General features: G+C 39.0%; 1 protein-coding gene across 2 annotated transcripts in view; it reads right to left on the bottom strand.

Annotated features, from left to right (window-relative positions):
* The window catches only part of jag2b (jagged canonical Notch ligand 2b), a 129,318-nt gene that overhangs the window by 34,638 nt on the left and 69,672 nt on the right, over positions 1-25,008 (bottom strand). For both annotated transcript variants that reach the window (XM_057822239.1, XM_057822240.1), the window contains exons 4-8: positions 23,710-23,967; positions 21,727-21,787; positions 9,097-9,227; positions 1,438-1,557; positions 1,211-1,324 (exon numbers count right to left, since the gene is read on the bottom strand). In XM_057822239.1, coding sequence (XP_057678222.1) covers positions 1,211-1,324; positions 1,438-1,557; positions 9,097-9,227; positions 21,727-21,787; positions 23,710-23,967 — 684 coding nt within the window. The remainder of the gene's footprint in view (positions 1-1,210; positions 1,325-1,437; positions 1,558-9,096; positions 9,228-21,726; positions 21,788-23,709; positions 23,968-25,008) is intronic.

Here is a 25,008-nt window from a genome sequence, read left to right as displayed (position 1 = left end):
CCCGGCCGTTTTACTGTATTTTGATTTTGCAAGGCCCACAGAAAATTCAGTTCTATTGCTATATAAACATGGAACCCACCAAAAGTAAGATTAGACTCTCTCCTTTCAGCAGGAAAAAAAGTTCATATCTTTTTCCATTCTTTAGCTATTAGCATTAGAAAATAGCTTAGTTTGAACAATTTTCCAATTTCTGATGAAAAAACGGAGAAATTTAGCTTTTTGTAAAAGCAAACATTTCAAACATACCTTTGACTTTAACACAGCTATTTTTTTGCTTTTGTGACATCCCAAACATCTGAATAATGTTTTCCTTCTACAAAATAACATAAACAACAAGATAAATAAGAGCTTTGATAGCAAAGTAACAATTTATTTACACATAACTAAACTATTGAAGTGAGAGATGACGCTGTTGTGGCCGTGGCTGTATCGGCAGACGGGGTAAATTTTTCCCCTCATCACCGCCTGTCTGTCTCATCAAGATAGATTTTTTTGAATATTTCTTTTGTAGTGACCACTACCTCATAACATAATTCACCTAGGGAACTTGTGTGGGGCATGTGCCATTTTCACTTCCAGGAAATATATGCAGTGCCACACCATGACTCTATTTGTTATTTTCCAAGTAGTGAGTGCGCAACGATTGTAACATACCAAGTACCGATGTCAGGCTTTTGATGTTGTTTTCTAAAGATTTATTTCAGTCACAACTCGGCGACAGTTCATAAAAGCCGAGCATGCCCTCACGCTTGCTCCTGCACAATGCGTTCAAATGCACTCACAAAAAAAAAAAAAGTGATCACAAGACTCGGACAAGCTAGCAACAGATTATTACATAGACATATATCTATATAGATATATTCACACACTCTTGTGGAATCATATTTTAAAATATGTTGGGTGTTTTGGCTCTCTCGGTTCTATAGGTTCCCTACCCCTGGTGTAGGTGTACCGAATGTAAATGTACAGTATTTCCCCACACATACGTATATGCAGTGCTTATTTCTTAATTGTATTTGCCACTTTTGTAGCAATCTTAAATTTGGAGTGACAAACTCTTTGACCTGGTCTTTATAGAGTGTGATTGCATTGAAACAATAACTGGGGTTTAATACACAGCCAAACCCAGTAATTGCAATATGACAGAAATATGAAAAAAAAATGTGGACGGAAAGCAAATAGCGATGTATGTATGTGTCAAGCAACTCACTGTTTGAACAAGTTAAACCTTCCCAGCCTGGTAGACACTGGCACTCAAAGCCTGATGGAGCTTCGTGGCATGTACCGCCATTCGCACAAGGACTGGAAACACACGAGTGCTCAGCTGATGGAGGTAGCAATATATAAAACAGTGTTAATCAGGTTGAGATGATGCAAATCGCTTACAAACTAATCTCAGACGATAAATTTGGGGATAAATTCCAGTAGAGTGCTTACCTATCTCACACGTTTTGCCAGAGTAACCCTGAGGACAGGCGCAGTGATACTCATCTGGCTCCGTGTTCATGCACGTGCCCCCATTGACGCAAGGCTGGTGGCGCCCACAGTAATTCAGATCTAGAAGAGACCGGAAACATACATTTTGTATGAATGAGACAACCGTAAGACACATTTTGTAAAGTATCCACCATTCTGTCTCGAAAACAATCTCTTATCATGTTTTGCTTGTATCACTCATGCATTACTTGTTGTGAGATACATATAGGCTGTACACTAAAGGTTTTTCTAAGTCAGCACCACAAAATCAATATGAGGAAATACATACTCCTCTCATACTGTGTTTATGCTGTCAAAGCAACAGAGGGTAATAGTGACACTTATGGACCTTTCAATTATGCGCTGTCATTGCCAGGTCTACCCCAGATAACCTTTTATTTATATATACATACACATATGTACATACTGTATATAATATTGGACTAGCCAGGACACCTCATGTTTCATTGTAATTCTACGTAATTCAACACGTTGTGAATACCAACTCATGGGTAAGTGCAACCGATCAATTTTTCTTTTATTTCATCAAACAAAGTCTTTTGAAGTTGTGTCGGGAAGATACAAAGTAGAGAAAGATTTCTCTTTGAACATGACAAGCTCTTGGAGTAATATCAGTTTCCACGGCATCCTCAACTTTGCTAATTGGCTGCCAACATTCATCCGTTCAGTGCCAGGAGTTCCCGGGAAGCATGTCGGAGTCTTCTCTCAGTATAGAGCACCAGCTGTCAGTTTGATGGGAAGCACTGAGTGTTTCCTCAACCACTCTGCTGCTCGGAATCATAAGAGTGAGTTTACAGTATTTACAGGATGCGCTCTAAGAGTTCGAACCTCGCCTCTCTTTGAATTATTAAACAGTGACGGAATCCCAATTATTCAAGAAAAAAAGACACCGTAAGCCAAGCTTGTTTCTTTGTGTTTTTTTCCACATACAAAACACTTCAACTAAACGCATTTGATCCTTCAGAAGCAGTCTTAGCCTAAAGGACAGGTCACACTAAAGGCTGTTAAATAAATGAACAGGGATGAGTCTCCACTGGGGATCTTAGGACCCACTCTCATCCCCCAAAGTGCACTCAAGTGACGAAGAGGATGTGTAGGGATCGAGTGTCCTCGCGAGTGCTCAAATCACACGAGCAGTAAAACTATACAGCTGCTGTTTTCCAGTCAGAGAAGGGGGAAAGACGTCTGTGACCCGATAAAGCACTTAAAGCAGTGTTTCCTAACCTATATTAAACAAACAATCACATTGACAAAAGCTCATGTCACACCACCTGGATATACAGGTTACCGTATTTTTCGGACTATAAGTCGCAGTTTTTTTTTTTTTTTTTCATAGTTTGGCTGGGGGTGCGACTTATACTCATGAGTGACTTATGTGTGAAATTATCAACACATTATTATATCATTTCACATGTTATTTTGGTGTTTTGGAGTGACACTAGCCACGTTTACATGCTGACTTTTATTCATACCGATTCAAATCATTCCGAATGGAAATTTCACATCAGCTGTTTACATGTCACTTCATCTATTCCGATCCAGCGTTTACATGTGACTGCCTTTATTTCGAAAGGACGTTTGACAACTGCCGTTTGACATGCGCAGATTAATCAAAACAAAGCGTCACGTTGCAAAACATGGAAATCGATCGTCAGATCAGCTGCTGTTTTAACTTTTCGAGTGGAAACAAAACTTCAGAATGATACGCCATTCATTTAAAAAGTTGTGTGGGTGCGCTGTGCGTGTGCTTGGAAGCCATGTTGCAAGTGACGTTACTTACGTCACCGAGGGACGTCACCACGTCAGTACGGAGCATGCGCAGAAAGAACGCAACCAGACACCATTCCGCTTCCCTGTTTACATGATATAATTTTACTTCTAATCGGTTTGGGAAAAGGAATATTCCACCCCTGTGAATCGGAATGAAATTCCATTTGGTTTGGGCCTGTTCATTCCGAATGAAGTGTTTATATGGAACACATTTATTCGGTTTGAACAAATATTCCGATTGTAATTGGAATATTTGGCTCCATGTAAACGTGGCAAATGATGGTTTGGTAAACTTAGCATGTTCTTTATACTGTAGTTGTTGCTGTAGTTATACTATAGTTATCCGAATCACTCTTAATAGCAATGTTACGTTACATACCGGCCACGTTTGCATTTCGTTGTTAAATCTTAATGTAACATTATCATATTGTACACTTATTCGGCAAATTGTTCTCTATTGTATTTTCATTTTAAATTGCCTTTCAAGATGACATATCTATTCTATGTGTTGGATTTTATCAAGTAAAATTCCCCCTTTTCTAAATGAGACTTATACTCCGGTGCGACTTATATATGTTTTTTTCCTCTTCGTTGGGCATTTTATGGCTGGTGCGACCTATAGTCCGGGAACACGGTAATTTTCTACCTTCAATCCAGCAAAGAAGCATTTCATTTTTTTGTCAATTGCATAGGTATTTGAAAAAATATACTGCATTTTCCCCCCAGATTTTCCCATCAAGTGACATTGGACAACCTATAGCATTCTAATGTGCAACGGTACACTGGTCGAGATTACAGTTCTTCGACAATGACTTTTTAACCGATATTCCGATACTGTCCAGCTCCAAAAATCCGATGCCAAACCGATACTGATATATGTGGTCGTAACATATTTTTCAATCATTTATTGATCGTTTAATTTTTGCACAATGAATGCAAATGGTCTGCTCACACAAATCCCATGAAACTTAGGGGCAGTTTACATGGTGACTCTGCAACACGAAGACACAATGACCGAGTAGTGGAATTGCCTCGCGTGCATATGGTGTCACCGAAGACGGAAGGCGAAGACGACAAATTCTGAATCCTGCCTCAAAAATGGAAGAATTCGATTGCGGGGGCTTGAGGGGGGGCTGGCTTCACATGTATATCAAAAGCTCCTGCCGTACAGGACCCGCACCGATAACGTCAGCACTCGTACTCGTCACATTGGGCGTGCGCAGCGGTGGTATTAAACATTAAAAACAGCTAATGGCGGAACGTCGGCTTTAATTTACCGTTTTAATAATATTTTTATATTTAAATATGTTGAGTGTTTCCATTTTTGTGCCTTTTTGAACAAAAAAAAAAAAAAAACAACAACAAAAAAAAGCCATTGCTTGGAGTGGGCGGGCATGTTGTCTTCCGGCCTGAGGAGGTCAAAGTGCATCATTCGCTGTCGCCTTTCAAATCTGCACTGCCCCCTTGAGCCTGGCATGAATACTACACCGTTTTCATACAGAATTGCGACATTGTTCGAATGGAGACGGAACCATATAAATGCAAATTCGAAATGTTTCGTCTTTTCGGAGAGTCACCATGTAAACTGCCCCTTAGCTTGGAGACATCTAATGGTCAATAAGCATAATTGCTGTGCTAAGCTGTCACCAGCAGTGTTGTTAGTAAAGGCATTAGAGTATAATGGCGTTACTAACGGCGGTATTTTCTTCATCAGTGAGTAATTTAATTACTTTTCTCATCTTTGCAACGCCGTTACCTTTACTGAGGATGTAAAGGTGTGCGTTACCATGCGTTACTACGTTGGTTGAATGACGCGAGAATAGAGACACAGACTCACTGAGACGATAGAGCAGAGCAGAGGGAGATGGAGGAGGGAAGGGAGATGTGACGCCGTTGCAAACGCGATGCTAGGTGGCTCCAACAATACCTGACTGTAGCCGATAGCCAACAAAATGCGGCCACATGATGCTACGGTAGATATCACATGAATATAGAACTACAGTAAATGCGAAATGACAGACACGGCGGCGTTAGGAAACCTCCGCCATCTTAACCCCTTAATGCCTAAATTTATTTCCAATAATTAAAAAAATGTTTTGGGTGTGTTTTTACCTTCAAATAGATGCTAAATTAAATGGAAAGTGATAATTTGAATATAGCCCATAAAATAGGCATACATTTAGGTATGATGCCGATTAGCGACAACAGGCAATTAAGTAAAACAAATGGCAAAAAAGGCACATGTTCTCATCTCAGGTCTGAACACACTTTTATTGATATATTTTTTCACTGCTTGTGAAATTCAGAAAAGCAATTATTGTTTCTGTTTAAGCACAGATGTACATTGCACTTTTCACATTTGAAAACGCTCTGCCCCTTACAGTTTGGGAGTGTGCAACGTTGCCGCGCATTTTGAGCATTCGGCACAATGTTACCACTGGCTCCTATGTCTGGTTGGCTTGGTATCGGATCTATTTCCCCTGTGAATACATCAAATGAGTGCACCAGACCTCTTGTGTCGCAAAGCACAAAAAGCACAAAAAAATTGTATCCCCATTTGTATGGCTTTTAGGGGATGTATTGTTTTAGGCTCAATCTGACCTTGAAAGGAACCATTTGCTCATCTACACACGACATTTGATCCTAAGGGAGAGCTTGAAATTTGGAGAGAAGTGTGTCAATTAGTACTCTAATTTTGTAAAGCTTTGTTGGGTGCCATGTTGTCACATAAATGAAGTGTTTTATTTCTTCCCATCTGTCGCGGGTCATGACATTTGCTACTATTGGAATTCGAGTTATACTGGACCAGTACAACATGAACAAGTTTTGCAGAGTTCTGCTGTTTTACAGTTCTCCAAGGTATCCTGCTTCTTTTCGATGTAGTAGCTCTTGCAGGTGCAGCACTGGTGGTTGGAGGTGGATGAGGGGGCCTATCAGCATCTGCCCTCACTTTCACTGAGAGCACTCTAATCACTCTCCACAGGAGGAGTTTTGGTCTGATGTGCTTGCTTAGCGTAAAAAGCCGCTGCGTCCATTTGTATTTCTGCAGAAAAATAAGGACCAGAAATTACGGTTATAATTTCAAAATAAAATGTGTTGAAAACAATCAACATACATATTCTTCCATTTGATAGTTATCAGCACATGCTGTATTCATTTTTCATTAGAGAAACAAATCAATAGCAATTACACTGTTTATACAACATGTTATGTTTGTTATGTCTACAGATGATAAGTGTGGCAATGTCTAAATAAAACGTGTCTAAAAGCGGAAAGACATGGAGGCACACGTGTGCACCGTTGCATATAAAGGATGCGTTCATTTTTTTGTTCCACAGAAAAATAGTAACCACAAATGCCCTTTTTTTAATGCAACACATTACTTTTGTAATGTTTACAGATGATAACGAGAGTGATAGTTTATAGATAAAACACGTGCGAGTGTTGCAAACCGGCAACAAACAACGCATTTACGTTAGCGGGCTGGCGGGGGAGGGGGGAGGTGCTTTTCCGATTATGCCGGCTGTGGCGATAACGCTACAAACCAAAATCGTCATAGAGCTTCAAAAATACTCATCACAGAAACTCTATCTCATCGTGTTAGCAAAACAAGTACACAATAAGACGGTACATATTTTTTTATTTCAGCTGACTTACCTTGAATTGGACGAATTAGTCAAGTTGGTGCGCAGGAGTTCGACGTGACTTTCAACTCGAATGTCGCGGTCCGGTAAAGGAAGTGGTGTCGTTTCTGGTCGGACCGGACAAACTAATGCTTGAAAAAGGTTCCCAGGCATGTGTTTGCAATTAATCTACCGGCAGTGAACAAAGGCAGACGATATTTTGGCCGCTTTCAAAGCGAGAACGGTATGATGCCGAATCGCCACATACGGCATTAAGGGGTAAAAGCAGTAGACTTCTCAGGAAGCCTGTGTTGTGGAGAACCTTCATAGCGAACCTAAGTAACTTTTTATGTAAAATACTCCTAAATCGTCAAAATCTTGACTCGAGTCCATCTTTAAATGATTAAAACGGTTTTAAAACTTTCACATGTCGAAAGTACACTTGAACTAATGCAATAACGGGAGCAATTTCAGCAACTTTAACGGTTGATTCACAACATTAAATGACTTCCAAATATAGCAAAGGTTATTATCTAGAGATCGCAATATCCGCAATACCCCTGTGTCTAGTTAAGTTTAGGGTAAAGAATTGGGCTAGGGCCAATTGTACCAAAAAACCCTTTGAACATTACATAGTATGACTTTTTTTTTTTTTGAATGAAAAAGAAAACAAAACAAAACATGAATAGTAACACCAGTTACCGTATTGGCCCGCATATAAGATGGCCCTGATTATAAGACGACCTCCTCTTTTTCAAGACTCGTTTGAAAAAAGACTTTTTGAACACCAAATTAATTTTTATACAGAAAATAATTACAGTACATCTGAAACAAATGATTATAACAATATACTTGTGAGAAAAAGCATCTTATTTTGCCTCATTCAAATCTTAATATCATTTAAATATGTAAACTAAAGTGCAATCACATTCGTAAATGAATGGCTTCTAGTTTTTGAAATGTAAATAAACCAATCTATTGTGATAAAACAACAAAATTGCAATACCTACATTAACCATCAAAGTGAAGTCTAACTAACTGCAGCCTTGAAACAAATCTGAATAAGGAAAAACATTGCAATAAAATAATGCAAACTGGTTAAACTTGGGAGTAGCTGAGATCTCTCATGGCAGAACATCGCTTCAATGATATCTGGCGCCATCAAGCGTCGTGAATGGGTATAATGTCTATACCGCGAATATAAGACGACCCCCACTTTTTCCGTCTTATTTCAATGCAAAAAAATACCGTCTTATATTCAGGCCAATACGGTACTTTGCCAAATAACTAATTATTCTTATGTTCAGGTAAAAGTTACTACCTCAATTACTTTTTGAGAGAAGTAATTTGTAACTATAATTGATTACTTTCTTAAAGTAAGATTAACAACACTGATCACCAGCCCTTGTACAAAGGCAGAAGGCTTCTACATTCACTATGACGGCAACATGCATATTAGCCGAAAACCGATATTGAAACCCGATGTCGATATTATCCGATATCATTATAAATGCTTTTATCGCCAACTCTACAATAACCCAGAAGATGATGTTATTGTTCTTCTTATAAATTAATATTTTGCAGCTGCAGCAGGGTCTTGTCTGTCTTGATGAAGAAGAACATCGTCTCCCAGGTCAAGAGTAATTGTAAAAGCGAACTTGGTGGAAAACAAATATTGGGCGTATTTTGTTTTTCGACTTCAGTTCAATAAACTGACATTCGAAAAACGGATTAAGGCTCGTTTTCTGTTATTGAATTACCGGTTTTTAATCGGGAAACTAGAGACATTTCATTTCTCGTAACGCACATAAAAACAAAAAACAGAGTTGGGCTCATTTTTTGTTTTTCAAAATTAGAAGGAAAAACGAATGGCTAAAAGGTACACGGACACTGGCCCTTCTAATTAGCTTTTAAAAACGTTTTCATTCCCAAAAGATTTGATGGAATTAAGAGTAGGGCTTTCATGTTGTTCCACACTAAACTCATACAATGTTATCTATTTGATGATCTAGGAAACAAAAAAAAAATCTTCAGACAAGATCCAGACACGAACAGTACGTCTCAAAGGCATGAAAAAAAGCTAATGGAACAAATGTGTTGATATACTGCCCAAACTTAAAAAAAATCATAGCTTGAGGGTACTTGCAGGAGTATAGAGTGCCAAATTCAGAAGCAAGGAAGGTGATGACACAAAACCTTGGCATACCTTTATCGCACAATAGGCCACCCCAGTTCCTCTCACAGTTGCACTGCCAGGGGATGTTACAAGTGCCGTGGACACATCCGGGGAACACGGCACAATCATCACAGAACTGACCCTGCCAGCCGTAGTTACACCTAGATGAACACGTACGAGCACAAAAAAGACAATATTAGACCTTCTGAATGTCAATTAACACTTGGCTATTTTATGATACATATGACATGATACAATAAATATCATAGCTTTGCCAAGGAGAAAAACAGGCGCAATCAGTTCCTTATTACATTTCTATCAAAGAAGAAATTATATTCCAACCCTTTGAACATTTAAACATTACATTCTTGTTTAAACAAAAGAACAAGAAGCTCTGTTCAGATGTGCAAGTCAACCATATCAAAATAAACTCCAGCTTAGAGATTTGTGTTGAGAAATGCAAGCATGCCAGCACTTGAAAGCAGCCTAGTGACAGTCAGAGAAAAACACCCATTCTTTAACACAACCAGAGTTTAGGGGGATGACGACAAGATGTGCCCACCTCACCAATCTGGGCATCGCTCCAATATTTTTGGCATTAACACAATATTAAATTCCTGTTTTATTTATTGTGCAGCCTCCTTTAGGAGTAAACTAAATGGGCCAGATTTACATATTGGAGGACCTCTGCTGCTTGCTACAAAGAAAAAAAAACCCATCAAGACTGTAATTATAAAAACAACCTCATGCATTTAAACAGTCATCCACAAACTTATGTTTGAGATGCAAAAACATCAGATAAAAAAACACAAGTTATTTTCTGGAATTAAATTCGCAATTTTTTTTAATTTTTTTTTTTAGATGGTTTGGCTGGGTTTACGACTTTTACTCAGGTGTTTTTCTACCCCTCACATAAAAAGCTGCGAGAAGTGGGGGTGAGGGTCTAAATATAGATTTTTAGACTTCCATTTTTTTCGTAGCATGCTTTGTCAATATCGAACAGATACCTACATTTTTTAAACCAATTAAATAAATGCATCCTGAAGTTACAAATATCCATTTTATTTTTGCAGTTTGAAAAATGAACTGCATTGCAACAAGTTTTCTCTGACAACCAGTCTATAAAAATATATCAAATAATATATATCGTAATTTTCGGACTATCAGGCGTATCCGACTATAAGCCACCACCCACCAAATATGACACGAAAACTGCATTTGTTCATAGATAGCCGCACTGGACTATAAGGTGCAGCTGTCCTAACTGTATTACGGGATATTTTCACCAAAATATTTTAACCGGTAACACTTTATTTGTCTGCGGCATCATAAGATGTCATAACACCAAATGAACCACCATGAAGCTTTGAACAAATTGGCTGAAAAGCTTCATTTGGCCATCACTGCTCCCTTAGAGGAGACAGTCAACCTCTGCCGCACCTACTGTAAACACTGTTGTCATCCAACATGCCTCCTAGCATGCACTGCAGCTCTACTGATGAAAATAACAATCAAAATTCATGTTCTATGCTAATTATTTCTTCAGCTACTGTTCCAATTGTTTCATTAATTGCTAGTTATGGTATTTGGTAAAACTTTATTGGACAGTGGCACCATAAGACTGTCAAAAGTCCATCTTAATTATGATATGACACTGCCATGAGCATTAATGAATGCTTATGACAGATGTCATTCTGTGTCATTTATTCATTCATTTTCCATATCTCACTTTTGAATGGACGAAAAAGTTACATAACATAAATGGCGTTTGTGACATAATTTGCCGAATGACACTTAATGACATCTGTCATAATTATGACAGTCTTATGGCAGTCTTATGACACCGCTGTCAAATAAAGTGTTACCTATTAACCCAAATAAATCAACAAATAAGCCGCACGGGACTATTAACTGCAGGATTCAAATAAGGGAAAAAATTAGCTGTCTATAGTCCGAAGTTTACGGTATGTAAATACCAAAACCTATAATACAACATAGTTTTACAGATTAAATAGTCAAACACTGAAGAAAAAATGCTGGTGCTAACTTCGTTGGATGAATCCGCTGTAAATGACTTATCAAGTTTCTTTGTAATTAAGTGAGCCCTTCTAGGACCTCCTCGAAAAATGTTCTTTTACTACCAATGTCTTCTAAAGAGAAGTACTGTAGTTCCTCACGTTTGCCTGGTGATTTGATTTACAGTACTCAAAAGCACGACGTGCTGAAAACACGTGAATACTCTTTCAGACCCGACCGATCCTGTGACCGTATAAGACACTCCAAAAATAGCCATAATGGGCACAGATATCGATATGGAATATCAAATCAAAACACCTCTAGTGACAAGCACACTCTAGGCATATCCTCTATAAGTTGGCAGAGGTGTTCAGAAGTGACACTGAAAATGAAGACTAATGGATTTGACGTGAGATCGAGAGTTTGATAAACTAGTTGTTATGTTGTGTTGTTTAGACTACAGCTATGTTACATTAACAGTCTTACTGTTCCTCATTTTGTCATTACTAATGTATAATGTCCGTTCTTGTTCTCTGGAAAAATAAAATTCACCCCAAAAATGCAACTTAAACTACCGTTAGACTTATACTCAGAGGTGAGCAGAGTAGCCAAAAATTTTACTCAAGTAAGAGTAGTGTTACTTCAAAATATTGTCACTCAAGTAAAAGTAATCATCCTGAAAATGTACTCAAGTACAGGTAAACACGTACAGTGGTACCTCGACATACGATCGCTTCGACACACAGTCTTCGACATCTGACGTATAATTTGATTCTCCATTTGTTTCTACATCCCAAATACTGTACATGCTCGAAATACGACTACATGACAGCGCCGCAGATGGAGGCACGGTGGATTTTCTTGTGAGCGAAATCAACACAGGTTCCAAGAAGGTTAGTGCAGGTGGTGAAAAAAAAGGAAAAGGCGACAATTACCATTGGAATGAAGATGGAAATGATAGAAAATTTTTAGCGTGGTGTGCGCATCCGTGAACTGGCTCAATAATACGGCCCTAGAATGTCTACAATCTCGACGGTCCTCCTCCGACCTCCGTTTGCCTGTCTTTAGAAGGTGACAGTTATTATTGTGGTAACATTGCCAAAGATATCGCCAGTTTCGTCAGGTTTTTATCATTTATTTCAGAACTTATTTCAGAATTATCAGAAGTTGTGCATCACAACACCTACTGTCCGCCACAGTTGATGGTAACAACAAAATAAAAGAGGAAGTAAAATCTCAACCGCACCTTTCTCTGTCACATCAGCCTCGCGGTGCGTTCAGGTACAGCACGCAAAACAAGTCCGCTACATTATGACCCGATTCGACACATTATTACAGGAATTAATATAATCATTATTTTATTATTCCGGCTTTTATTAAAAATGTATTTGTTTTGCTATGTGTAATTGCCATTTGTAATAGTACCAGCAGTATTTATAAAGGCTTTAGTGTAGGTTTTCGGGCTGTGGAACGAATTAATGGACAAAATATAATGTATTCTTATGGGAAAATCCTGCTCGACATACGACCATTTTGACTTACAAACAAGGTCCTGGAACGAATTAACTTCGTATGTAGAGGTACCACTGTATTTGGTGAAAGGAACACTCAAGTAATGAGTAACATTGTGGGTAACTGCTTATGGTGTTTTGATTTTTTTTTTCTTAGCACAAACTTATTAAGAACTGTTGTTATACTTTGAAGACGAATCAAATCAAATGTATTTATACGTATAGCCCCTTCATAAAAACCCGAGAGGTCCTCAAAGTACTTTACAACAAAGCAAATATAGCTAATGAAAAAGAAATGATCACATTAAGCCAAAGAAATACAAAAAAAAACCAACTCATTGAATTCCGGCGAGAGAAAAAAAAAATACAGAAACGAAACATCATTCATCCAAAGAGCATGAGTGCCCTCTAGTGGAGAAAACATATTTCCTATTATGAAACTGAAAGTATCATATTTCATATCATATCATACCACATTTCCGTGGTCAATAGGTGCCAAACAAAAACTGGGAAAGAGGTTAAAATCTGCGCTTTCGAGTCATGTTGACGGCATCGCTCCATATCAAATACTTCATTTTTACGGTGCTTTGAAGATGCCACGTGACTGAATAGGCTGGTGTGTGCTTGAGTCTGATTGGTATATTGGGGTCATGTGATTATTGCTGCAACGTCTCATTGGTGAAACTGGTTGCACCACTGTTGGTGTCTCAGGCAAAAAAAAAAAAAAAAAAAAAAAAGATAAAATCTAATACTTAGAATAAAGAGGGGGAAAAAACTAACGACTAGTGTAGCCCAAAGAGTAGCGTCTCTTCTTCACAGTCTACTCAGGTGGCTTAGAAAACTACTCTTACAGGTATTTTTCTCAAAAAATTACTCAAGTAAATGTAATGTCCTACTCCACACCTTTGCTTATGTTTTTCTTTTTCATTAAGCATTTTGTGGCCACTGCAACTGATATTCAGTTGGCTAATGTTCTGAAAAAAGCCAGCCATTGTTTGTAGTTCTCATTATTTTTATATACTGTATAATGTCCTTTGACCTTTGTGTTTTTTTTTTTTTTTTTTTTAAATCCACAGTTAGGTATTTGGCCCCCAGATCCACACCTATGTGAAAAAACTGAGTGCAGCTTCATTGTTCAAGGGAAAAGAGGACAAAGTACAACCGCGAAGAGCAAATTCTTGCGAATAATTCCAACCATAACTATACAAGCTATGTTCACAAAACACTTAACCTTTGAAACACTTACAAACATATTACTGTATCACATTTTAGGTGAACCCATCCCAAGTACCCCTACCAACTAATCTTAGTGTTGGGTGACATTCCAGGGCAGGAGGGGTTAAGAATACATCCAACAGGCTCCTGTCTGGACTGGGTTTGAGGGGGTGTCTGAAAGCCTATGATGATGGCGGTGGTGCGGCGGGTTCTGAAGGCGTCTGGAGACGGCCGCGTGTTTACAGAGGCTGCGCACGCGCCTGCCGTTTCATGACAACACCCGGCTATTCCGAGGCTGTGGTGTCGTCGAGCCAGCTGTCTTGTCAATTGGCTCCTATTTTGAGCCAGGGCTCCTTCAGACGGCACCGCTGCCAATGGGGGAGACAAGGTCTTTGAACGTTTCTTGGCTGGGGAGGGGTGAAGAATACTTGACATGCTTTGCTCCACTATATGATCAGCTACATGGGATTGGACATCAATGTGTCAGTAACTTCGGTATAGCCTCTTTTAAGCAGATTTCACAAAATCGCAATAGAGAACCTGCACACAAAACCAGCGAGTTGTGACAGTCCTCTTGTTTTTTTTTTCCAAACTGTAGTACTTCACTGCAGTCGAACACAAGTGGCATGTTAACCACTAATGTTTGAGGTTTTTAAGTTGCGACTTGTTTTGCCTTACCGGCCAAAATATGTGTTACAAACAAGATTAACATGCACCAGTGCACGAGTGAAGTGTGGGGGATAGTAAATAACATAATATGAATAGGCATTAAATGCAAGGAGGAATAGTAAGCCAAAACTAATGCCCACGTGCTGTCCTTGCTGCCAAGTGGGCCAATTGGACTAATGTCATTAACTAGGCCACAACCCTTAAAGCAGTGCTTCTCAATTATTTTCTGCTCCAACCAGGAAGAAGTAAATGTTTCACACCCCCCAAACTTTCTGCCGCCACTGTAAATAGTTTAATTTGTCTACAAAATTATTATAAGAACACCTCTGCATAACATTGTTTCCTTGTTATTAAAGAAAAAATACAGATCAACTTATAAAAAAGTATAACTTTATTAACATTGTTTTTGTTTGTGACAGAAAAGAGATCTTGTGATCGGAAATCAGGCCGATTGTGCCATTTTTCAGAGTATAAGAATCAAGTGAAAAGCATCCAGTTTGTTTTTTTAATTGAAAAAAATATATGTTTCTCTGCATCATGCTTGCACAGCCTCTAACTCTCTCTCCTGCTGCTTTTCTTGCTCACTGAGCAGCTGCTTGTTAAAGTTAACAATGGGTGACAGCTTTGAAAGCATTGACAAGTGAATATCTACCTGATATCTACCTCATAACTATCGTTTCAATGTATTTTTTTTTGTTACTGTCGCATTTTCGTCGATATTTTAGATAATAGAAAAAAACAAAGAAAAATTGAAAAAAAATATTTAAAGGGGTAAATATATGAAAAAGAAACCATCAACCACTCCTTGATGTCTGCGATTTCTGCGTCGCGACCCTTGTTATATTACTTGTTATATGTTTCACCCACAAAATCCCGAAAAAATCCAGCTGTGGGCATTCACATCTGTGCCTTGACACTCGATGATACATGCTACATGGAGTTTTTGGATCGAAACAAGGTAAGTATGCAATAATATCTCGTTAAAATCATGGCGTCTTAAATTCTGCTCTTGCGTGCTCTCGCCTCCAGTTAAGGTTTTGCTGTTTAAATTTTTTTTTTTTTTAAATTTAATAATACCCTCCAGTTCAAAAAAATTTTCCCCTAGAAAATTGAGATTTTAAGCTTTCCAATGATGTATCACACATGCATCTCGAACAATTTTGAAAGTTGGCCAAATTGGGGAGCGGAACTTCAAGTTACTTAAGTGTTTTCCGCCATTAAGATATATATTTATTTATTTATAATATATATTTTTTATGAAATGTTTTTTAAGCACTTCAAATGTAATAATCATGATAAGTTTTAAACATGTTACGGTCCTACCGAATTATTTTTAAATAAGAAGAAAGTAGTAGAAAAACGCGTAGCTTCATTACATGCTTCATTGAGTGAGTCCACCCAAATCCGCTCAAGAGATCACTTACAATGAGTTGCCACAGCAACTGTAACAAGTTAAATAACAATTGACGCATGCGGTGCTTTGAAGCCTTGGCTTACAAGCATCTGTGGCAAGCTCAAACCCAAACATCTGCTATCATTTTTAGCTTTAATAAGCTACTCTAGCGCACGGGTTGATGAATAAAGAGCAAGGAGAGAGAGGGAGGGAAGGAGCGAGAGTGCGAGTACGCGATCGGCTCGGGCCAGCTCCCCCCCACCCCCAAATTGAAAAAAAAAATTAAAAAATAATAGAAAAAAAAAGCTGTGATGGACTAAGGGCGCGAAGTTTGAAACGCGAAGTAACGAGGGATCACTGTATTTGATACTGAAAAATAAAATTAAAAAATCAATAAATGATAACAAATTCAAATTGATTAGCAGCATTATCTTAGAGCACAATATGCCAAACAAAAATTGATCAAACAAAAACGAATGTCATTGGACAGAGGGACAGTTTTTATTTTTGCAGCACTTCCAGCATGGCCGAACCCATGTCTAATACTGCAGGCAGTATCAGTTCCTCTACTAAGGTATGGGGTTTTTTTGCACTGGGCAACTTGGTATGTCACCTTGTATGATGTTAACAGTGCTCGCTAAAGAAAAATGCGTACATGTGTAAATTTTGTACTGTTACGCTTCAACACATCATCAACTGGTTTGATACAGTACATGTACAGTGAATACTTCCTCGACAGCAACAACATTTAACATTGAATTGCTAGAAATTTAGTCTGGTGTTATGGCTTATTCTATTCATATCCTACAAGTATGGAAAATTGCAATATTGAATTAGTCTACCATTCCATTTCGGGCTGATTGTACAGAAGAGAAACACTGAAAACAGGCATAAAAAGACCCACTTATGCAGGCGATGTAAAAGTGGCTTGAGGCTGTAATTCTCAGCAGGCTTCTGTGGATAAAATCTAGGACACAATAGTACCGTTACTCATCTGCAAGTAGGCGTGTGTTCGATTCCAAAATCATGGCACTACAACTTGTCAAAGGTAGCTCAGGACACACCAAGACTAACAAATATGTCAGAACATGCCTAATGTGTGCCAATATAAAATCCTCAATGCCGCAGCCACACATGGCGCACGCACCAAAGCCTCTAGCAAAATGGGACTGTGTAAAGCCCACAAAATTGATGAAATAAACGGAATGAAAGGGCACCGAGAGATCACAAGGGATTTATTGCCTGCTTTCTGTGACCTGAGGCTTCATTAAATTCATGCCAGAGCAGGAAGAATCTTTACTGCTACTCCTCTACTCATATCACTTTTCCTGTCTGCTGGGACCTGACATTTCAGGAGAAGAAGATGCCTCGCTTCTTTCTGTGCCGCTAACTGGAGTGAGAATACAGTTAGGTCAAGTCTCCTCTTAATAATCATTAAATCTAATAATAACACAAAGCAAGTGTTGAATTTTATACAAGCAATGTGAGGGGCAGAACGTGGATACACGATAAAATGCATAGTATAAGGCAGGGGTTCCCAACCTATTCCACTAAGGCACACTGTGGGTGCAGGATTTCATTCTTACCAAACAAGATGACAACACTTTTTCCCCAATCTGGTGTTTTACAAGTGCAATCAGTTGATTGCAGTCAGGTGTGGCTTGTTTTAGCAGAAGCCTCATTGGTTCAACTGTCTCTGCTGGATCGGCTGGAACAAAAACCAGGACCCACAGTGTGCCTTGAGGACTGGGTTGAAAACCCCTGGTATAAGGTATATATCAAGGAAACCTTCAGGGTCATTCTGTATCTTTTCAATGAGTATTTAATTGTCTACCCTTTGCTCTTAAAAAGAAAAGCGCATTGCAGATAAAAGAGGGGGTACGGCGATTCTCAGCACGTTTGCAGTCCACACACTGACAACCCCCCTGTCTCTGGCTCAAGTGGTAAAAAACTGATGAGATGCTTGGTATTCTGTGAGGGATTTGGGATGCCTAAAAATATAATATGTCAAGCAAGGCATTGCCTGCCCTAAACTGAGATGAGATGAACATGCCTGCAAGGAAGAAAAGGAAAAAGAAACCAAGGCAAGACCGAGTGTGGGCGTATGAGCGTATTGAAATGAGCACTTATTATTTTTGCATTACCTTTTCAATATACTTTACATTTTTGTTTCGTTGCATTCTAAAAATTTGTAACTTGAGATGATGTGCAACTATAGCAAGACTCAAGAATTTATTATTTTTTATATTAGGGTAAAATCAACAATACTGATGCTGATTAACACCAGGAATGTCTGATTTATATGCTTTTCTGCACATCATTTTACAGTGCTGTTTCGTCAACAATGACAATAGCGAAAATATTTCGTCAACGAACACTTTTTTTAATGAAAATGACGAAACGATAACGAGCTAAAAACATGTTTTGGGAGACTAAGGGGCACCAAGACGCGATGATTGTCTTGCGGATAAGCCTCGCCTTTACTTTGCTGGCCAAAAGCATTGACACCTCTGCAGTTCTGTCAGATAATGCTCATTTTCTCCCAGAAAATGATTGCAATTACACATGCTTTGGTAGTAATATCTTCATTTATTTTGCTTGCAATGAAAAAACACAAAAGAGAATGATTTTTTTTTTTTTTTATATCATTATCATTTTACACAAAACTCAAAAAATGGACCAGACAAAAGTATTGGCACGCTCAGCCTAATACTTGGTAGCACCAGGGATGCCCAAGTCCGGAACTCGAGAGCTGCTATCCAGCTTGTTTTCCATGTCTCCCTCCTTGAACACACCTGAATCAAATGATCAGCTCATCAGCAAGCTCTGCAGGAGCCTGATAATGATCCTGATTATTTGAGTCAGGTGTGTTGGAGGAGGGAAAAATGGAAAACAAGCTAGATAGGGGCTCTCGAGGACTGGACTCGAGCACCCCTGCTTTAGACAAATTAACTGCGAACAACCGCGTCCGGTATCCATCAATGAGATTCTTACAATGTTCTGATGCAATTTTAGACCATTCTTCTTTGGCCAACTGCTCCAGGTCTCTGAGATTTGAAGTCTTCTCCAAACGGCCATTTTCAGATCTGCCACAGGTGTTCTATGGGATTCAGGTCTGGACTCATTGCTGGCCACTTTAGAAGTCTCCAGTGCTTTCTCTCAAACCATTTTCTAATGCTTTTTGAAGTGTGTTTTGGGTCATTGTCCTACTGGAAGACCCATGACCTCTGAGGGAGACCCAGTTTTCTCACAGTGGGCTCTGCATTATGCTGCAAAATTTGTTGGTAGTCTTCAGACTTCATAATGCCATGCAGACGGTCAAGCAGTCCAGTGCCAGAGGTAGCAAAGCAACCCCAAAACATCAGGGAAACCCTGCGTCATGTTTGACTGTAGGTTTGACTTTGTTTTAGGCTTTCTCAGGTAAGTTTTGGCAAACTGCAGCTGGCTTTTTTATGTCTGCGGGTCTTCCTGGGTATCCTACCATACAGGGTGACCCAAAAAAAAGTTTACACTGCCATAATACAACTTAAATGCCATGTTTATTCATCTTAGAATTAGAATTGAATCACAAATTATACATTATTTTAAAGAACATGTACAGTACACTCTATTTTTCAATGTGTCCTCCCTTAAGTGTCACAACAGCCTCCAGGCGCCTGCGGAACGCTTCTTTATGTAGGATGCTGTCATCTTTTCCCAAGATCTAACAATGGACCTCTTCAAGGCTGCCACAGAAGTTTGTGGCTTCTTACAGGCACTGTCCTCCACAGTTGCCCATATGCTATAATCCAGGGGATTGAGATCTGGGCTCTGGGGTGGCCACATATCACCTTGTCAATCAACTTTTTGGTCCGCACAGATCTTCACTTCCAGACCCAGGTTTTCGTGAGGCTGTTCCAGTATCTTTCAGCTTCTTTTTAACTTTGTAGACTGCACATCTGTATATTCTCAGATTTGCTGCAATCTCAGTAGGTGTCAGACCAGCACGCAGCAATTCAGGGTACAGCTAAAGTTTTCTTCATTTTCAGCAGAAGCACAGGAATTGTAGAGACGAGAGATTACCAGCTGCATTGAGTGACCTTAATGTATCACTTAACCATGACAACCTATTTACATATGTTTCAATGGCTTTTAAACAAGCAGTCAACTGAGTGTAAACTTTTTTTTGGGTCACCCTGTAGAGTCCCTTTTCATTCAGAAGCCGACGGATAGTACTAGTTGACACTGCTATACCCTCGGACTGCAGGACAGCTTGAATTTGTTTGAATGTTAGTTGAGGTTCTTTATCCACCATCCGCACAATCTTTCGTTGAAATCTATCGTCAATTTTTCTTTTCCACCCACATCTAGGGAGGTTAGCCACAGTGCGATGGGCTTCACACTTATTAATGACACTGTGCACGGTAGACACAGGGACACTCATGTTTTTGGAGATGGACTTGTAGCCTTGCCCATGCTTCCTCACAATTTTGCTTCTCAAGTTCTCAGGCAGTTCTTTGGTCTTCTTTCTTTTCTCCATGACCAATGTGGTACACACAAGGACACGGGACAGAGGTTGAGTCAAGTTTAACCCATTTTAACTCGCTGCAAGTGTGATTTAGTTATTGCCACCACCTGTTGTGTGCCACAGGTAAGTAACAGGTGCTGTTAATTACACAAATTAGAGAAGCATCACATGATTTTTCAAAGGGCGCCAATACTTTTGTCTGGCCCATTTTTGGAGTTTTGTGTCGAATGATAATGCTTTAATTTTTTTCCCATTCTCTTTTGTGTTTTTTCATAGCAAGCAAAATAAATGAAGATATTACCAATTATTTTCTGGGAGAAATTGAGCATTGTCTGACAGAATTGCAGGGGTGCCAATACTTTTGGCCAGCAGTGTATATGGTGGCAGCGAAAATGGAAGGCGAAGACGCAAACCTGTGATTCCGGGCTCCAAAGTGGAAGGATTTGATTGCGGGGCTTGCTCCGCAACAATATCAGTCGAAAGCTCTCGCGCCGATGATGTCAGCACTCGCATACATCGCTTTGGGTGTTCGCAGCGCTGCTACTAAACATTAAAAACAGCAAATTTGTATGTAGATATGTTTAATGTTTCTACTTTTGTGCCTTTTGGAACAAAAGAAAAATGCCATTGCTTAGAGTGGGCGGGTATGTTGTCTTCCGTGCTGAGGAGGTTGTTGGTGTCAAGCAAGTGCATCATTGGCTGTTGCCTTGTAAATCTGCACTGCCTCCTCGGGCCTAGCATGAATACTACATCATTTTCATGAGGACTTGCGACATCGTTCGAATGGAGAGAGAACCATATAAATGCAAATATGAAATTTCTCATTCTCTGAGCGTCACCATGTAAACTGCCCCTCAAACATAACGAGACTAATGTCAGTTCTCGTCTGACGAGACGGGAACGAGACGAAAATGTGCAATAGTTTTCGTCACGTGTTCACAATGTGTGACATTTTATGTCTAGCTAGCCTGCATCGTAGCAATGTCTGGTTTTGTCACTCATGAGTGCTGCACCCCCCACCCCTGACTGACCAGTGTGTAGTCTCCAGTCTCCATGCAGGCTTGCAGACACGGTAAGATTTGGAGAGAATATGCAATGTTGCTTAAGCCTTTAAAGGTCTGTGCTGAGTTATCATCAGTCACACACTTAATGTAACTTGTAGCGTGAGGATAGCATTCGCATTAGGCTAATGCTAATGGCATAAATAGTTGTAAACCTTTATATATATATATATATATTTTTTATTTTACAGACGAGAACATTCAGGAAACGTCAACAAAGACAATGCAAAGAATTATAGCGACCACAAAATGTGCCTGCTTTACCATAAGTGAGTTCACTCGTCTTACCTGCATTCTCCTGGAACCGAGCAACCACCATGTAGCAGATTACAACCTTGCTTGCAGGTTGCTAAGAGAGAAAAAGATCAAACCAGCTATAGTTAAAATTTCAAATTGTGTAAACATGCTTAGTATATGATTTGGAAAGGAAGTGGTCACAGGTTTGGTGGGCAGACTTGTTAATTCTAAATCAAGTGCAACAGAACATCATGATTAATGTTTCTCTGAGCAGTTAGTGGTTAAAGGAGTGAGTCATCTGCCTGTGCAAACATAACTAAAAAACAAGCCATGTTAATTTCCAAGGCATCTGAAATTCTGTGTTCATAAATTCATCATTTACCTGCCTCTAATATTATTAACAAACAAATGTAGCAAAGTATTTTAATGCTGACAAGAATAAAGTTAGAGCCGCAGTATCATGATATTATGGTCAAAGATGTATGTGACAATGTGAAGATAAGACCACAATGTATTTTGTTATTGTGAGTAATGTTGTTACTGCTTGGTTTGATTGAACATTTTGATGCTTAAAACACAGTGGGGCCCCACAAATTCACAGTTCAGCATTGACCCTTTTTTGTAGAGCAAGGAAAATTTATTTGTATAGCACAATTTCACACAACATAATTCAAAGTCCTTTACATCACATGAAATTGAGAGAAATAGAAACCCAAATGCAACGATACCTAAAAGTCACATTAAATGATCAAGACAATTAAAAATAAAAAATGTGAAATAGATATAAAAACCAAAGAAATTGAAAAGCAAGCTATATCACTTGGAATTTGAACGATATAGGCAGTTATGATTACGCACTAGTAAACGGTAAACAATAGCGTTTTTAGCACTGATTTAAAGGAACTAACCGTTTTAACACACTTGTAACCTATACTCAGGTATTATGCCGTTGTGAAAACTAAGTAATAATCTCAGCCTGTTGCAATATGTAATAAGTCAATTTATCGCACGGTAAATAAAAATGAGGGCGGTAATTTTCCCGGCTCAGATTTATCGCTGCGTGCCTGCGTATTGATTGCATATGAGACTCCAGTTCATTTCATCTATCTTTATTGGCCATCAACATGCCATAGAATTAAAGTTCAGACAAAAAAAGGAAACGCATCTATATTAATCATTGTACAATGTTAGCATTACTACATTGAGGCTAACGGAAAAAAGGCAATGTACTAACCACTTTAACCTGCTATAAAACAAGGGCAGACTTCTTCAAAAGGCAAAATTGCAGTTAAAATGTGACGCTTCAAACATAAAAACTAGCTGGTTAACAGCATTGGCAAACGATGCGAAAAAAAGAAAAAAATGTATTACTGACACCACATGCATGATGAAAACAGAAGTGCACTTTTTTTTTACGGAGTGTAAAGCTTACGGTTAGCGGCTTAGCGAACATACTTCCGGTGAACATTTCAAAATAAAAGCATGTCATGTTCAACATGTAAATAAAGATTTCTTGAGTTAATCTCACATACTTCATGTTCCACACTAAGAATGGCTTTAAAATGACACCCACAATGAAAAAATCTGATTGGCAATGACTCATTTGGCTTCAAATTTACTAACGTGCACTTTGCTGGAACAAACAGGGAAAAAAACGTTTTGATGGGCTTTCATTGGCAGAGGAAAAAATTAGCGTTGGGTTTCTCACCCATTTCATATTCTGCACTTAGCCAGCATTCAAATGACACGCTATGCATTGAGTTTTTTTTAATAGTTATGATTTTTAACATATTTTGTGTTTTATTGAAGAACAATTTTTTGCATTTGAATGGGCGACAAATGTATTTTCACTACATTAGTGCTCGAATTGTTTTTAAAAAATTGACAATCATATCGCATATCAGCAATAATTTATGAGACAAGATATCTCCGACTAAAATTTTTTATCACGAGACGCGATCATTTAAAGCCACAAAATGTAATGCAAGTAACACCATAAAACACCAACAGCTAATTGTCTGATTGTTAGCTCACCTGTTTTACAGTCGGGACCCATCCAGCCCTCTAGACAAACTTGAGCGCCTGAAGCCTCACAGCGATAGTGGCCAAAGTAGTCGTCACGTGGAACACATAGTTTATTGCACTTGTTGCCGTAGTAATTCTCGTCACAGCGAACCCGGATGCGGTAGTTCATGCGAGCAACAGGCCCATCATGATGGATGGTCTGCCAGGGGGCACCTGGAATCCCCGTGCCAGTGTGAGCGCTGCGCTCAATCAGGTGGTCGTCCTCATCTGTAATAAATAATAAAAGGAATTAAAAACAATTTTGCTGGATAATAGTCTGAAATTAGTTAATAAACATTTAGGGCTTTCGTATAGAGAGTATGCACAGGGGTACTTCATAAAAATGCATCAGTTAACGTGATTTTCACATAAAAAGTGGTCATTTAAAAATTCTATCTGGCATTATTGATTGGCTTCACACACTACTGTTATGTCCATTGAAGCAGTGGCATAAGGATATGAAGTAGGGATGTACTGGATGTACAAAAATTCTTGGCCGAAACAAAAAACCGAATAGTGGACATACTTGGTAGAGGTTAGATCGGGCCTAAAAAATCCAGCCCGACCAGACCCGCGGGTGTTAAAGCCCGACCCAGCCCTATCAATTAACTTGATTTTCAGAACCGAGACCGAAAAATCCCGAAATTTTATGTTCTACTTGTAGGTGCGAGCCCGAACAAAAAAGTTTTATTTGTACGCCCGAGCCCGTTATCGTATGAGAGCAAAGCGCCACTTTCGTTTACATTCAGCGAAGCAGACACAGGTCTCTGTATAGCATCTTCAACAATCAATTTGAAGCCTTTCCATACTCCACTCCTACCAGTGAATGTTTGCCTTTTCAATTCCCCTGTCTTTAGTTTTTCACTTCTTGGTGCTCCATATCGAAAAGGAAAAACCAGGATTGGACTCGCAGAGGGCGCCAGGGCGGGAGGGAAAGATTAAAAAGAGAGCGGAGCCACGGCATGCACAGCGCCTTCTCTGTTTTATCCAATATATTTATTTTATAAAAAGTATTCCTTAGTTAAACATCCATACATCGTTTTAATATATATATATATAAATACATATTTATTTTTTTTTTAAAAAGTTAGCGAGAGAAGTCCAGCCCGACCCAAACGTAAATTGACATTTTGGGCCTGACCAGGCCCGAAATTATTGTTGGGTCAGGTGGGGTTCGGCCTTAAGATCTATCCTCTAATATTTAACCCATCCATCCATCCATCCATCCATCCATTATCTTCCGCTTAGTCCGGGGTCGGGTCACGGGAG

The sequence above is a fragment of the Corythoichthys intestinalis genome, chromosome 19 (assembly GCF_030265065.1).
Source record: "Corythoichthys intestinalis isolate RoL2023-P3 chromosome 19, ASM3026506v1, whole genome shotgun sequence".
Lineage (NCBI taxonomy): Eukaryota > Metazoa > Chordata > Actinopteri > Syngnathiformes > Syngnathidae > Corythoichthys > Corythoichthys intestinalis.
This window is presented reverse-complemented; position numbering and strand designations above follow the sequence as displayed.